We start from the raw sequence: 17,202 nt of genomic DNA on the forward strand, positions 1-17,202 counted from the left end.
ACAGGAATAGTTTTAAGCGTTAACAATAAATCTAATAGAGTAATTTTTACGATTAAAGTGATTTATATAGGTAGCGGTCTGAGTGAATGACCTCGATGTCCATAACGTCACAACAGGAAGTCTGCTGGTCTTATCGCCATTTCCACTATACTAAAACACAGATCTGACTGTAACTCCGATCCTCCATTTTGAGCTAATCTATCACCATGCCACGTAGATGTGTTGCTGGCCGGTACAGCAACATGACAAAAGCTAGATTTACGTTGCATTCATGGCCCAAGAATGTTCAAACTGCAAAGATTTGGACACGTTTTGTGAGAAGTTCACAGGCACATTGGATGCCTATGAAGTGGTCTCTCCTCTGCTCTGTGCATTTTACTGAAGACTCATACGAAACCTCTGATCTGTTGAGGAGCATTGGCTATAGGCCCGTATTGAGAGATGGTGCAGTATCAACAATTAAAGGAAAAGAAAACTACAAGAAAAGGAAAGTATTTATTGTATTTATTTATTTAATTTAAAAGGAAAGTGAGTTCAGCTACACCAGTCCTCCCGAAATGAGCCGAGGGTTGTTGCTAAAACCCGGGACAGAACGGGACATATTGCTCGGGCAGCGACCTCCCTGCAGTTGTTGCTAAAACCAGTGATGTCTCGTTCCACCCCAGGTTTTAGTAATTGCCTGTGCCCAACAGTAATGGCAGAATGCACTGTATGAAGAAAAGTGAATGAGTGGAGCAGCCGTCTTATTTCTAAACTGGATATTGCTGCCATCTCACCCTTATGTGGAAGAAGTGAATGAACAGAGAACTGAACAAACAACTGAAAGTCAGATTGTTTCAAAAACAATCAGCCACAAGATCAGCCTTCAAGAAGCGAGAACACAGACAGGTAATCTCCGACTCTCATTTGGATAAAAAAAACATGTTGTTTACCCGCATTTAGATTAATACATGTAACTTGTATTGTGTGTTTAAGTTACCGGTATAAGATTATTTAATTTGCTTCAGAATGTGATTGTCTCAGTTCATCTGATTATTTAATTAGCCTTTTACATTTTATCAGTGAAAATGCATGCATGCATACATGTATGTTGCATAAGTTATAACACCTATCCTGTTTTAATGAGAGTCAACCCACAGTCAATTAAGTCAAATCAGTCTTAGTTGAGCAAGTCAGTATTTCTTACCTTCACCATAAATTTTCATTTATATGACTTTGGTCTATAGCTGCAAAAGGCCTCGGCCTTAAAACCGGTTCCTGCTGTGATGTCACGCACTCAGGGATGGCTCGCTCAGCGGGGCAGCTTGAATGCCAACTTTGCGGTTGATTTTAACTCTAAAAAATATATATTTTTTATTCCCATTTATGCAGCATACAAGAGTCAAGGATGGAGATACTATCCACTCAGAAATTTATTTTAAAATAAAGGCTCTGCATATATCCTTTAAGCCAGGCATGTCCACGTACAACCCCGATTCCAAAAAAGTTGGGACAAAGTACAAATTGTAAATAAAAACAGAATGCAATGATGTGGAAGTTTCAAAATTCCATATTTTATTCAGAATAGAACATAGATGACATATCAAATGTTTAAACTGAGAAAATGTATCATTTAAAGAGAAAAATTAGGTAATTTTAAATTTCATGACAACACCACATCTCAAAAAAGTTGGGACAAGGCCATGTTTACCACTGTGAGACATCCCCTTTTTACAACAGTCTGTAAACGTCTGGGGACTGAGGAGACAAGTTGCTCAAGTTTAGGGATAGGAATGTTAACCCATTCTTGTCTAATGTAGGATTCTAGTTGCTCAACTGTCTTAGGTCTTTTTTGTTGTATCTTCCATTTTATGATGCGCCAAATGTTTTCTATGGGTGAAAGATCTGGACTGCAGGCTGGCCAGTTCAGTACCCGGACCCTTCTTCTACCCAGCCATGATGCTGTAATTGATGCAGTATGTGGTTTGGCATTGTCATGTTGGAAAATGCAAGGTCTTCCCTGAAAGAGACGTCATCTGGATGGGAGCACATGTTGCTCTAGAACCTGGATATACCTTTCAGCATTGATGGTGTCTTTCCAGATGTGTAAGCTGCCCATGCCACACGCACTAATGCAACTCCATACCATCAGAGATGCAGGCTTCTGAACTGAGCGCTGATAACAACTTGGGTCGTCCTTCCCCTCTTTAGTCCGAATGACACGGCGTCCCTGATTTCCATAAAGAACTTCAAATTTTGATTCATCTGACCACAGAACAGTTTTCCACTTTGCCACAGTCCATTTTAAATGAGCCTTGGCCCACAGAAGACGTCTGTGCTTCTGGATCATGTTTAGATGCGGCTGCTTCTTTGAACTATAGAGTTTTAGCTGGCAACGGCGGATGGCACGGTGAATTGTGTTCACAGATAATGTTCTCTGGAAATATTCCTGAGCCCATTTTGTGATTTCCAATACAGAAGCATGCCTGTATGTGATGCAGTGCCGTCTAAGGGCCCGAAGATCACAGGCACCCAGTATGGTTTTCCGGCCTTGACCCTTACGCACAGAGATTCTTCCAGATTCTCTGAATCTTTTGATGATATTATGCACTGTAGATGATGATATGTTCAAACTCTTTGCAATTTTACACTGTCGAACTCCTTTCTGATATTGCTCCACTATTTGTCGGCGCAGAATTAGGGGGATTGGTGATCCTCTTCCCATCTTTACTTCTGAGAGCCGCTGCCACTCCAAGATGCTCTTTTTATACCCAGTCATGTTAATGACCTATTGCCAATTGACCTAATGAGTTGCAATTTGGTCCTCCAGCTGTTCCTTTTTTGTACCTTTAACTTTTCCAGCCTCTTATTGCCCCTGTCCCAACTTTTTTGAGATGTGTTGCTGTCATGAAATTTCAAATGAGCCAATATTTGGCATGAAATTTCAAAATGTCTCACTTTCGACATTTGATATGTTGTCTATGTTCTACTGTGAATGCAATATCAGTTTTTGAGATTTGTAAATTATTGCATTCCATTTTTATTTACAATTTGTACTTTGTCCCAACTTTTTTGGAATCAGGGTTGTATTAACATTAACATTACTCTGTCCTGAAAGCCTCCAGCTTCTTCCTGTACCCCAGACAAGTGGGGTTCTGCAGGATCCTCTCCTCCTTTCAAGGCCCGGGGTGTGCCACATCAAAGTTTTAATCTTGTCTGACCAGGTCTTTGGCGGCTTGTAGATGGTCACCGGGAGCCCTCGCCTCGACATGTTTTTGGTGGCCTCAACTACTGAGTTGTACACACACGTCTCCTCCTTGTAAAATGCCCTCAGCTTGGCTGGGAATGTAGTTTGGAAATGAAGTTTACTCTGAATACTCACTTTGCCTCTGCGTACTCCCGACGCTTCTTGAGGACCTCAGGAGCGTAGTTGTGGTCTGGTATCACTTTTCTCTCATGGTGTGCAAAACCTTTTTTCTGCCAGGCTAATATCACATAATGCCCAATATCTCATAAATTGACCGTAGGTGTGAATGTGAGTGTGAATGGTTGTCTGTGTCTATGTGTCAGCCCTGTGATGACCTGGCGACTTGTCCAGGGTGTACCCCGCCTTTCGCCCGTAGTCAGCTGGGATAGGCTCCAGCTTGCCTGCAACCCTGTAGAACAGGATAAAGCGGCTAGAGATAATGAGATGAGATCTCAAACTTTGACCAGATTAAACCTCAGAAAGTCAGCGTTTTGGAGCCAGGGTCACGGAGCTCTGAAGTGAGACTGCTACCATCATGGCCACTTGACTGGAAGTCCCACCATTACCAATTTTAAATTAATTTTTTTGTTAAACCACAGATTTTCAATGCGGATGCAGTCTCAGACATTTGAACCCCACTGTATAGTCTTAGATTTGTACACTGGGACTTTCCTCTTCAATTCAGACCACAAGGTTTCACTAGAGCTCTAATCCTAAGACTGAGATTACAATAACAAAATTTTACCATTTGTGCCAATTTATAAGTATAAAACTTAAATTATACACAAAAATCCACCCAACACCCCGGTTTTCCTTTGACTGTGGTGAAGCCTTGTGATTATCACATTCAAGTACAGTAAAATCCCTAATTTCTTAGTATTTTCTTACTTTTGTGTTTCCTGTGTTTCCCTGTTATGAGAACATTATCTTCAAGTAAGTACTGGTGGGTCATTAAATCAAAATCTGACTCAACTTTACAGGGCTCGACATTAACGGTAGTCCGATTTTCCGGGACAACCAAATGTTTGGTCTGGACAAGTCAAATCTGCATCTGCCTGTCCAATGAGACAAGCTGAATATTTGTTGAAAAGAATCATCTTTATAGTAATTATTCAAGAGTAACATCAATAAAGTTCCAACAAAACTAGTTTAATCACCTTGATCCGGCCATGTTATTGTTTATGAATTTCCAAGGAAGCTGAGTACAGCAGGTGTGTGTGTGTGTGTGTGTGTTTAAAAATAACCATGTTGTAATATCTAATTATAGATTATTAGACTTTGAATTCATCTAAATTGGAGAAATGGCGATCAAATTCCTTAATAAAATAAATATCGGTGGTGAATCTTCATTCAGACGTTCACTGCATTCTTCTTTTGTATGGCTCACATTAGCCATCACAAATGTCGTAAAATATTTGGCGGAAATTTTACAAAAGTGCTGAACTCACTTACAGTTTGTTTTCATTCACAACATGATTGTCACCCTTATCATGTCCAACTTGTTTTCTTTCAGTTTCATTTTTTAAATGAATTTATACTTCAAGTTTTACTTGATTAATCAAGATTTAACTTTATTTCCTCCAGAAGCTTTGAATTTGAGTGAGTCTAACTCTTAACCCATTACCTGATATGCAGATTTATAACAACACATGCACCATAATGGGGCATTGAATAGGTTTTTTTTTTATTGTTAAAGTTTGAGTGTTATTGAAAAAAAAATAATGAAAGCATAATGATAATCATAACTATACCTGCTTTTTGATAAACTTTGTTAACCACTTTCCTTTCATTGAACTAGTAAATACATAGTAATAAAAAAGTTATGGTCAGGACAAGTGAAAAATCTTGCTGCTTGTCCGACTGGACAAGTGGATTAAAAAGTTAACGTTGAGCCCTTCTTTAATGTGTAAGGAATTTGGTTTAGTTGGATTTGGTGCTCACATAGGAGGTTAGGACAAACTATACAAACTGAATAATAACCAACAAGGGAAATACATACAAGGATTTCATGAAATCTAAAAAAATACACTATTTGCAGAGTGCGAGAATCCCAAAATCACAAAACTGCTGCCATTTAAAACATCAGTTTTAGACAATGAAACCTTCAAAATGTGTGGTTTATTGGGATCTTGAGTGTGTGCAGTAAGGAATACAACTTTCCTCCCGGACACTGTGTGTCTGCAACATCTCTGTGTCCCAAAATCACAAAGTTGGGTTGTAAATATCCCTTGGCCACTCCATGCTGGATCAAAGCACGTACGGCTGACAAAGCCTGCAAGCTCGGCGACTCATCTGAGATGAAGAAAATCACACCACAGAAAAAAATGAATGCTAGAATAAGATTAAACATGAGGTTATGTGTGTCACTGTGTCAGATTTGTGCTCTCACCATTAAAGTTGCCCATAAAAGCGACACCAACAGAGTTATGGTTATGTGTTTTTGCGTGTGCTCCTACGATGCCCCAGCCACGGCCTTCATACACCACGCCAGTCTGGTCCACCAAAAAGCTGAACATGCAAAGTTAACAGTTAACTTAAAATCCCAGCATTCAGTTGTAATGACTGGAGACACACACTGCACTCCCCATATCTGTTCCCATTACAAAGTTCATGTCATTTACAGACAAGAAGAACAAGAACAAATAAAAATGTTCATTTAAAAATGCCTATTGTTTGTAAAACTGAATAAAAATGTTGTCCTGGGCTGAGGAGACACAGCACTGTTAAGCAGTAAATGTTACATGAAGGTTAACCTTAACAATATTCACTAACTTGTAGCCAATGTCTGTGAAGCTGCGCTCATGGATGTGTACTTGCTGAATGTGTATTAACTGAGTGATGCTCTGTGTGTGACTCCAGCAGCTCCACAATGCCGTGTGGTGGATAATAAGCTTATCAGCAGGTTTGTGTAATCTTTCTCTGAGCTGAACATCCACTGCCTTCCACGCATTGCGGGGGATTACCGTCACTGCACACAAAAGACACGGGTTAACAACAGCCAAATCCTAATGCTAAGAAATGTGTAACAATATAAACGAATAATTTTAAATGATCTCTGAACTAACCACATTTAGCTTTACATCTAACTGAGAAGATTTGATTATTTTCAGTAATTTTTCAAATGTAATCAAACATATTAATTAATAATTAATAGAGTTCAGAGAGCTGTTGTCAGTCTGTGTAAATAATCACAGCAAAAGCCTTTCATACCAATTCATCAGTATACAGGATCTGTCAAACTTTTTGTAGCCAAGGACAGCTTTAACCGTAAAATCCACAGACCCCCTTGATACAGCTTTATGTCATAAACTTAATTTAAATGTGTGCAATAATAATACTTTTTTTGTCCTGAATTTTCTACAAACAAAACACACTTGATCCAAGCTGATGTTATTGATAGGCTTACTTGTTTTTTTAGTTGTTTTACTACATTCCTCATTTATATAGGCACATAACTACTCTATCACAATTCAAGAATATAACTTTGATCCTGCTGGGATGTTTCACATCACTGGAACAAAACCATGTTACAGCAGCTTGTGATAAGCAGAAAAAAAATTATAAAATATTTTTAAAATGTGTGTGTGTGTGTGTGTGTGAGACAGAAGATGGACCAGTTTAATAAGCAGTAATCAGGTGTAAAGGTGCAATAAGCACAAGCCATTATCATGCCGAATAAAAGTTTGACAAGATTATCAATCCAATAGCTCACTGTTAAAGGTAGATTGCCTTTCAGATTTTTCATGTGTAAGTCATAAAAAGAATTTTCCGACACTCAATTATTTTTGTTTAATGAACCGAAAGCTACTGAATTCAAATTACAGACTTCCAATAGTAGTAGGTTTTTTTTAAATAGAACAATTAATGAATGTAGGGCCACGTGGCCCTAAATTATCCACTATTTTTTCCTGCTTCACATGACCCAATTCAAGATACTACGTCATGCATCATGTGGTGGGCCCGTTTGCTCAAGGCATTGTGGGATACAAATATGAAATAGGAGGGGAAAATGCAAGACGTGAGTGTGCGAATGAAATGTGGAAAACTGACTACAGTAATGGAAAGCAAGAAGAAAAGATGTTATGTTGTGAAGGAAAGGAAACGCAGGACCAAGTTAATAAATAACGGCGGTCAGGGAGCACCTCGGTGTGATCAGCTGTTCGTTTAGCGACAGAATGATGTAACTGTCAGTGCACGGTCAAGGTAAACCTGTAGGTGGCAGTAATGCAACAGTGTGGATACCAGCTGCCGTAAAACCCAAAAGAAGAAGAAGGTAAACCTGTGCATGTGCACACGGACTTCCTCTGTCTGCTTGACTGTGTGAAGCAAGCGATTTCATGCACATTATTTGCTAGGGAATCCCCTCAAATTAAATAACTTCCCAGACACAGAATGGCCTGTGTTTTTTCGATATTACAGAAATAAACATATATCATAAGGACCAAATTTCAGAGGGAACTAAATTTCACTGATTTTATTAAATCAAAAGGCCATCTAGCTTTAAAGCCACATGTCTGACAAACTACTGAAAAAGTTAATGTTGGCTAAAACAGAAAGGTATCAGCATTAACTTTTTCAGCAGTTTGTGCTCCATTAGCTCTTCTGTGAGACTGGACCATATTGTCTAGCCTTTGTGCACCATGCGAATCAATAAGCCTTTGACACCCATGACCCTGTCGCTGGTTCATCAGTTGTCCTTCCTTGGACCAATTTTGGTAGGTACTAACCACTACATACTGGGAACACCCCAAAAGATGTGGCATTTTGGAGATGATCAAACCCAGTCATCTAGCCATCACAATTTGGCTCTTGTCAAAGTCGTTCAGATCTTTACACTTGCCCATTTTTCCTGTTCCAACACATCAACTTCAAGAATGGACTGTTCTCTTGCTGCCTAATATATCCCACCCCTTGACAGGTGCCATTGTCATGAGATAATCACACACACACACACACACATATATATAGTGGTGCTTGAAAGCTTGTGAACCCTTTAGAATTTTCTATATTTCTGCATAAATATGAGCTAAAACATCATCAGATTTTCACACAAGTCCTAAAAGTAGAGAAAGAGAACCCAGTTAAACAAATGAGACAAAAATATTATACTTGGTCATTTATTCATTGAGGAAAATGATCCAATATTACATATCTGTGAGTGGCAAAAGTATGTGAACCTCTAGGATTAGCAGTTAATTTGAAGGTGAAATTAGAGTCAGGTGTTTTCAATCAATGGGATGACAATCAGGTGTGAGTGGGCACCCTGTTTTATTTAAAGAACAGGGCTCTATCAAAGTATGATCTTCACAACACGTTTGTGGAAGTGTATCATGGCAGGAACAAAGGAGATTTCTGAAGACCTCAGAAAAAGCGTTGTTGATGCTAGAAAAGGTTACAAAACCATCTCTAAAGAGTTTGGACTCCATCAGTCCACAGTCAGACAGATTGTGTACAAATGGAGGAAATTCAAGACCATTGTTACTCTCCTCAGAGAGTGTGTGTGTATGGATATTTTTGATCTTCGTTTGTCGACCAACAAAGATCACTCCAAGAGCAAGGTGTGTAATAGCGAGGTCACAAAGGACCACAGGATAACTTCTAAGCAACTGAAGGCCTCTCTCACATTAGCTAATGTTAATGTTCATGAGTCCACCATCAGGAGAACACTGAACAACAATGGTGTGCATGGCAGGGTTGCAAGGAGAAAGCCACTGCTCTCCAAAAAGAATACTGTGGCTCATCTGCAGTTTGCTAAAGGTCACATGGACAAGCCAGAAGGCTATTGGAAAAATGTTTTGTGGACGGATGAGACCAAAATAGAACTTTTTGGTTTAAATGAGAAGCATTATGTTTGGAGAAAGGAAAACACTGCATTCCAGCATAAGAACCTTATCCCATCTGTGAAACATGGTGGTGGTAGTATCATGGTTTGGGCCTGTTTTGCTGCATCTGGGCCAGGATGGCTTGCCATCATTGATGGAACAATGAATTCTGAATTATACCAGCGAATTCTAAAGGAAAATGTCAGGACATCTGTCCATGAACTGAATCTCAAGAGAAGGTGGGTTATGCAGCAAGACAATGACCCTAAGCACACAAGTCGTTCTACCAAAGAATGGTTAAAGAAGAATTAAGTTAACGTTTTGGAATGGCCAAGTCAAAGTCCTGACCTTAAAGGGCTGATGACACGAACATGACTCTATGCAATTTCTTAAATAAACTATACAACATGGCAAACGTTAGATTTCTGTTATAATTACGTGAAAAGAAGCTGTTGTTACGCGAATATCCAACTTTTAATTGCACAGCGCAAGAAAACTGGGTCTGTGGCTCACGGCCATGTTGTGACGTCAGCGGAAGAACACGCTGCGGTTCACTGGCTGTCTACTCAATGGAAATGGCGCATGAAAACGCCGGTGAACTCTCTAGCTCTTCCTCTTCTGGGAGTCTAGAATTGTGTTGTGAGTGGGATAGATCGAAAGAATCAAGTGATGACGAACACGGGTGCATCCAACCGTACAGGTTTGAACCTGTTACTGTGCAATCTGAGAGCGACTCCGACTCCGAGATGGACAGCGGACAGGCAGACAGCCCAGCATTGAACACCACAAGGTTGGATAACAAGGATTGGTAGGTCAACCCGTATTTGTTCAAAATGTTACGGAATCAATATTTTAATATTGTGTATTGTTGTCTTGCATGTGTAAACACTGCTTATATCATGTAAGCCGTATGCTACACTGAATACATAGTTCCTAATGGAGCATGCAAACGGCTAACATAATAAGCTTACGACTATGCCTGATCCGTGATACATTTAGGATAATACTGGCAGGAACGTCTTCTAGTTTATGGCTTCTTAGTTTTATCCTTGAATGAAGCAAAATATTTGATAACCTACATCAGCGTAAGCAAATGACAATCTGTAGCCTACTTGTCTGGCTAAGTTAGCTTTCCCTCAGTGTTTGCTTTGAGAAACAAATTCTTTCAACTTGGCAATAAGAGACCACAATGCAAAGGCAAAATACTACAACTGCTACTACAAATCTGTCACATCAACAAACCAGCAAGTGAGGAGGAAGACTAGGCGATATGATGCCCATACCCATAGATCAGTTTTTTTTGTATTAGTACTAAGAAGACGTAAACAAACCATCCAACACCATCGAAGACAGTGCAAGCTTTCACAAGCAAATACATGACTGATATCACGCCGACTTTATGATTACATTTATGATTATCATGAATGTGTACTCTATGATGTGTACTCTATGATGTGTACTCTATGAGCGCTCTGGAGCGAGTCACTTCCAAGATGGCCGCACAGACCGCATGGTTACTATTTTTAGCATCATGTTGGAGCACTCTATAGCTCTACGTACCTTTATCTTATGTCGTTTCTCAACACATGTTCTGACAGGAGGACTGTCTTTGGAGGAGTCGCCTTGTCCCAGGCGACTGCTGGATCAGGCATAGCTACTAGTAGACCCCCTCCGGAATACTGTAGGCACTGCTGATGGTAGCAGCACACGTTTGTGCTGAACTGAACACCCAAGAGATTCCTTTAAGCTGGGAAGGGTGTCAAAACAATCCAAATCAAAGTGTTCAGAGCACAGGACGGATGTTGGTGAGGGCTCCCACTTGTCACGAGTGCGCCTGACTTGCTTCACCCACTTTGCATGCACCTCGGGATCTCTGGGAAACTTGAATAAACTTATCCCATCCTTGTGGGTTTTAGAGCAAAAGCCGGCAACACAACACGAAGGCATAATAACTATATATATATATATATATATCTCATCTCATTATCTCTAGCCACTTTATCCTGTTCTACAGGGTCGCAGGCAAGCTGGAGCCTATCCCAGCTGACTACGGGTGAAAGGCAGGGTACACCCTGGACAAGTCGCCAGGTCATCACAGGGCTGACACATAGACACAGACAACCATTCACACCTACGGTCAATTTAGAGTCACCAGTTAACCTAACCTGCATGTCTTTGGACTGTGGGGGAAACCGGAGCACCCGGAGGAAACCCACGCGGACACGGGGAGAACATGCAAACTCCACACAGAAAGGCCCTCGCCGGCCACGGGGCTCGAACCTGGACCTTCTTGCTGTGAGGCGACAGCGCTAACCACTACACCACCGTGCCGCCCCATATATATATATATTATAATAATGTATAATAATAATACTAATAATGATAAACTGAACACCTGTCGCATCAACAACAAACTGGTAAGTTAGGAGGAAGATTCTTTCGCTGACGTCATATAGCCCCTCCTCCTCTTTCGTCTCCTGGGTGCTGCAGCCCCGTCAAATTTGCCCAAATAGCCGCGTTTTTTATCATAACTTGTAAAATAGGCGCCTTCGTGAATTAATATATGGATCATCGGGAATTACTTTTTATGTTATAAAACATCGTCAAAGATGTCAAAAATGTGTCATCAGCCCTTTAATCCAAACAAAATGTTGTGGAAGGACCTGAAGCGAGCAGTTCATGTGAGGAAATCCACCAACATCCCAGAGTTGAAGCTGTTCTGCACGGAGGAATGGGCTAAAATTCCTCCAAGCCGGTGTGCAGGACTGATCAACAGTTACCGGAAATGTTTAGTTGCAGTTATTGCTGCACAACGGGGTAACACCAGATACTGAAAGCAAAGGTTCACATACTTTTGCCACTCACAGATATGTAATATTGGATCATTTTCCTCAAAAAATAAATGACCAAGTATAATATTTTTGTCTCATTTGTTTAACTGGGTTCTCTTTATCTACTTTTAGGACTTGTGTGAAAACCTGATGATGTTTTAGGTCATATTTTTGCAGAAATGTAGAAAATCCTAAAGGATTCACAAACTTTCAAGCGCCACTGTGTGTGTGTGTATATATATATATATATATATATATATATATATATATATATATATATATACACTGTAAAAAAAAATAGTTGAGAATACTAGAAATTTCAAGGCAACCGTCTGCATTAAGAATTTTATGTTTTGCCAACGATGTGCCCATGATAATCCAAACTATGATAAAACTGTTATCTTTATTAAGAATTCTTAATTAAATCAATTTTCAATTCCTCATTCTGCCAACATAGATTTCTCTTTTTGCTGAACAGTGGCATTCACAGTAGTGCAAAAAGGCAATCACAATTTTTTTTTTTAGATTTTTTTACCTCTATTTGGATAGGACAGCGTAGAGACAGGAAACGAGCGGGAGAGGGAGGGATCGGGAAATGACCTCGGGTCGGAACCGAACCCGGGTCCCCGGATTTATGGTATGGCATCTTATCCACCTGAGCCACGATGCCCCTGAGGTTATCACAATTTATCATTAAACTATACATGCCTTTTTTCATTGTTCTACACAATTACAAAACTTCAATATTGAAATAAAGTTTTTAAAACCCACATCACGGGTATGGCGTCGTGGCTCAGGTGGATAAGGTGCCATACCATAAATCCGGGGACCCGGGTTCGATTCCGACCCGAGGTCATTTCCCGATCCCTCCCCGTCTCTCTCTCCCGCTCATTTCCTGTCTCTACACTGTCCTATCCGAAAAAAGCCCCCCAAAAAAGTCTGATAACCTCAATTGCCTTTTTGTACTACTGTGAATGCCACTGTTCAGCAAAAAGAGAAATCTATGTTGGCAGAATGAGGAATTGAAAATTGACTTAATTAAGAATTCTTAATAAAGATAACAGTTTTATCATAGTTTGGATTATCATGGGCACATCATTGGCAAAACATAAAATTCTTAATGCAGACTGTTGCCTTGAAATTGCAAGTATTCTCAACTATTCTTTTTTTACAGTGTATATATATATCGCTCACACACACACACACACACACACACACACACACACACACACACACACACACACATATAGAGTACATATTTAATACATTTATGGACCTAAAATTTAATTATACCTGATTACTGAGCCTTGGTATAATCCATTTTATTCTATCTACAGTCACTGGATCTGAGCAATCCCACACTCTGATTGGCTACTCTACGACAAGACTATCAGGTCATATACCGTGAGTAGAGAAAAACAAAATGGTGAACTGTGTTGCTGAAACAACCAAGGACGAAATAAAAACTCTACTCAAAAACAAAATCCCCAAAAATACAAAAAAGCAACAAAATATGGAATAAAAGTATTTGATGGTAAAAACATTTTTTAATTTTTCAAGAATTATTATTATAGCATTTTTCACAAATTGGTACTGTCATTTCGCCAATTTGTTTACATTCTAAGTGGAAATTATTTTGTCTGACATTTTGTGTAAAGTTTTTATTTATTAAATTTGCAAAAAATAAAAATGCTCTTCTGACAGTGGGGGCGTGGCCAAGTGTCAGCTTCTGAATGGAGGGCGGGGCCAGGGAAGGTGAGCGGCAAAGTCAGTACATCTGTTGTCGATTAATGTTGTATCTGTGTGTGTTCTGCAGTGAGGATGGAAAGTAGAAAAAGAGAGAGAGAATGAAGAGAGAGGATCTCTCCTGTCTGGAGCACGGCTGTGTGGCGTGTGCGTGCGTGTGTGAGAAACGTGAATGAGCAAAGTACAGCTGAAAAGCTACAAAGGAAGTAAAAATAAAAGTCTGTGTTAACACCATTCCCCGTCTGCCGCACTTCAGTATTCCACCCATGTCAGGGACTAACTAGTGGTGCTGAAACCCAGAATACTGAAGAGAACAGCGCTATAGTAAGTCCCTGACGTGGGTGGAATGCTGAAGCGCTTTGTAGCTTTTCAGCTCTACTTTGCTCATTCACATTTCTCACACATGCACGGGAGAGATCCTCTCTCTTTGCTCTCTCCCTCCTTTTCTCCCTTCCATCCTCACTGCAGAACACACACAGACACAACATTAATGGACAACAGGTGTACTGACTTTGCTGCTCACCTTCCCTGGCCCCGCCCTCCATTCACAAACCGACGCTTGGCCATGCCCCTACTGCCAGAGCTCTGTTTTTCAAAATCCAGTGAATGTGGCTAGGATAAAACAGTTATTCCACTCAATCTTGTCGTACATGGCTTATAGCCAACGAGGCGCTACGCTACATGCCTTGTCGGCTATCAGCTCATGTACGATTCAATTTTGTGGAATAACTGTTACATGCCCTTTTTGTAAAGAAAAAAATTCCAAATTTTCACTTTTCCCATCAGGGAACTTACTATATACATAGCAATTTACAAAATGATGATGAATTCTAAATAGTATAAAATAGTATAAATATAAGTAGTGAATTATACAATTAATAAATATATAAATAGAGCAGCGGCTACAATTATCGACAGTCCATAATTATCGACACCTTTTCAGATTTACCAATAAAATTTTTTTTTACAAAGGTGAGTTTCAGTTACAACAGTTATTACTGGTTAATTAATCAACCGGAAGACACCCCCCACCCCCCGTCCTTTGATTTTGTTGTCTGATGATGCAGCTCGTTACCTGAGATGGAATTTTTTTAGCACGATCAGCAATTTGAGGAAAACCAGGACGTTTTCATCACAGGTAAGCATGGTGGAAAGATCATGAACATGTTTTTACTTATCAAATTCACCAATATTTCATGATAGCCTTGTCGAAACCTACTTTGTTTCTTACTTTTTCATTTGACAGTTGCCATTCTGTATCTAAATGTGCATTTGAGAAGTTATGTGAGGTGTCGATAATGGTGATCACTTTCACCGGTGTCCACCATTATCGACACCCCGAGAAATTAAGTGACATTTACAACTGTTATGTATTGATCTTTGTGTAACATTGTTGAAGTAGATGAAGTATTTTTTTAAAAATAAGTGCTGTGATTTATTATAATTTTTTCCTGATTCATAACAGAATGGAATGCTTATAGATTATTTGGAATCCTATTGTAATCAATAGACTTAGACCAGAATTAAATTCCTAGCATATAAAAAAAAATTACATACTTGAAATATTCAGATTTTTCAATTTTATATATATTTTTTCTATTCTATTCATATATATATATATATATATATATATATATATATATATATATGAATGGAATAGAAAAATCTGAATATTACAACATTATAGCAGCTACAGCCGAATATTACAAAAGCCACATATTAAAATATCAGTAGACATTTTATATATTTCGGTTCGACCTTTGACCTGGATTTATGTGGTTACAATGTCAACAGCCTGTTGAGATTTACTGGTAAACTATCCATCCATCCATCCATCCATCCATCCATTATCTCTAGCCACTTTATCCTGTTCTACAGAGTCACAGGCAAGCTGGAGCCTATCCCAGTTGACTATGGGCGAGAGGCGGGGTACACCCTGGACAAGTCTCCAAGTTATCGCAGGGCTGACACATAGACACAGACAACCATTCACACTCACATTCACACCTACGGTCAATTTAGAGCCACCAATTAGCCTAACCTGCATGTCTTTGGACAGTGGGGAAAACCGGAGCACCCGGAGGAAACCCACGCAGACAGTATGCAAACTCCACACAGAAAGTAGTCTGGCTAACGCGACTTCAAAGCTCTTGCCAGACTAAGCTCGCAACAGGCCCTCGTGTTGCGTCACACTTAGGATGGGCGGGCCCAGGCTACACAGAAAGGCCCTCACTGGCCACTGGGCTCGAACCCAGAACGTTCTTGCTGTGAGGCGACAAGTGCTTACCACTACACCACCGTGCCACAAAACTAGAAATTAATACAAACAACAACGAATGATTAACAAAATGTGATCTCCGAAAATACATAGAAAGTGAGTAGAAAGTGGAACAAAAAGATTTTCGGACACAGGTTCAACATTATCAGTTCATTTGTTTACAAACATTAGAATTGCTTCCTCATAAGCACCGACATCGATATCTTATATAAAATATATTTTGTCCTAAATATAAGTCTATGGAAAACAAATTTTAAATAAAAACTATGTTTTGTTAACTTAATACCACATACAGATTATTTATTTATTTTAAATAATTATCTGGATGTCGAGTGTGGAATGGTGTCACGTGATCTGATGCGCTAAGTAATCAGAAATCCCCCCGTGGAAGTTTGAGTTTTATTCATGCACAATTTACATATTGAAAGTCTTTTCTACTTTTGCAATGGCCAAAAGATCGTTAAGGTGTCGATACTTGTAGGTATAATCGAAAGGAACAGTGATGACAGTAATACTGTATAGACTGTAAACAAATTAAAATGGGCATAAAAGTATTTTTTAAAAATACGTGTCATTCATAAAAACACCATACATTTTAACGATATTTAGTCTTTTGTTGTAATTTACCAACCTAAAAGCGCTTATCAGTGAGGCAAAAATCTCTTAAAAACATTAAACTTGGGTTGAATTACACTTCCTGCTCGCTCGCTGAAAAGCTGCTGAGGTAATTGCTGCAAACTTCACGTGCCGTAAATTGTGTGTCATTGCCTAGCAACAGCTGGCACCCGACAAATCCAGCTAACTAAGCTACCAGGATTGTTATTTCTCCAACTGATTTACTTCAGGGAGAAAATGCTATTCACTAACAAATGCACTGTTAAACACACACACACACACACACACACAGAGAGAGGTTCACACACCTCTACACTCCATGTTCAGCCTGTCTCACCTGTACTGTATTCAGCTGCTCCTGTCATGTCAGTGTGTGAACGACAACAATATACAAGTCGCAAACACACTGCGCAGGTTAAAGCAAGTTCTTGAGGGCGGACACGTTTCAGCATTTCCTCGTGGAATTTCCGCGTGAGAGAGTCAGCAACATCACCCCCCCCCCCCCCCCCCCCACACACACACAGAGGGAGAGAGAGTTAAGTTTCACACACTCCAAAAAAATATCGACACTACCGTTCAAAAGTTTGGGGTCACTTTGAAATTTCCTTATTTTTGAAAGAAAAGCACTGTTCTTTTCAGTGAAGATCACTTTAAACTAATCAGAAATACACTCTATACATTGCT

The 17,202-nt window shown here is 39.6% G+C and overlaps 1 protein-coding gene across 4 annotated transcripts; it reads right to left on the reverse strand.

The window, feature by feature from the left end:
• Positions 1 to 4,770: 4,770 nt before the first annotated feature.
• Positions 4,771 to 16,984, reverse strand: pglyrp5 (peptidoglycan recognition protein 5). Of its 4 annotated transcripts, none has more exons than XM_060922879.1 (4): positions 16,856 to 16,984; positions 6,044 to 6,194; positions 5,616 to 5,734; positions 4,771 to 5,518 (listed from the first exon to the last, which is right to left on the reverse strand). In XM_060922879.1, exons 1-4 carry the CDS (start codon positions 16,968 to 16,970, stop codon positions 5,331 to 5,333), a joined length of 573 nt encoding a protein of 190 aa, XP_060778862.1. In that variant the 5' UTR covers positions 16,971 to 16,984; the 3' UTR covers positions 4,771 to 5,330. The 4 variants fall into 4 exon arrangements, with proteins under 4 accessions (XP_060778862.1, XP_060778864.1, XP_060778863.1 ...); XM_060922881.1 differs by having other exon boundaries at positions 5,999 to 6,194; positions 16,827 to 16,983; XM_060922880.1 differs by having other exon boundaries at positions 6,059 to 6,194; positions 16,856 to 16,982.
• Between the last annotated feature and the right edge of the window lie 218 nt (positions 16,985 to 17,202).

This window comes from Neoarius graeffei, chromosome 6, assembly GCF_027579695.1.
Source record: "Neoarius graeffei isolate fNeoGra1 chromosome 6, fNeoGra1.pri, whole genome shotgun sequence".
In the NCBI taxonomy this organism is placed as follows: domain Eukaryota; kingdom Metazoa; phylum Chordata; class Actinopteri; order Siluriformes; family Ariidae; genus Neoarius; species Neoarius graeffei.

What these genes read in the sequence shown, in the direction of transcription:
- pglyrp5 (XM_060922878.1), bottom strand. Translation starts at nt 16,970, where the DNA reads ATGCTGAAACGTGTCCGCCCTCAAGAACTTGCTTTAACCTGCGCAGTG. An exon ending in TTCACAGACATTGGCTACAA is followed by an intron (nt 5,735 to 5,998) that starts GTTAGTGAATAT and finishes TTGCATGTTCAG; the next exon opens with CTTTTTGGTGGACCAGACTG. An exon ending in TTTTATGGGCAACTTTAATG is followed by an intron (nt 5,519 to 5,615) that starts GTGAGAGCACAA and finishes TCTTCATCTCAG; the next exon opens with ATGAGTCGCCGAGCTTGCAG.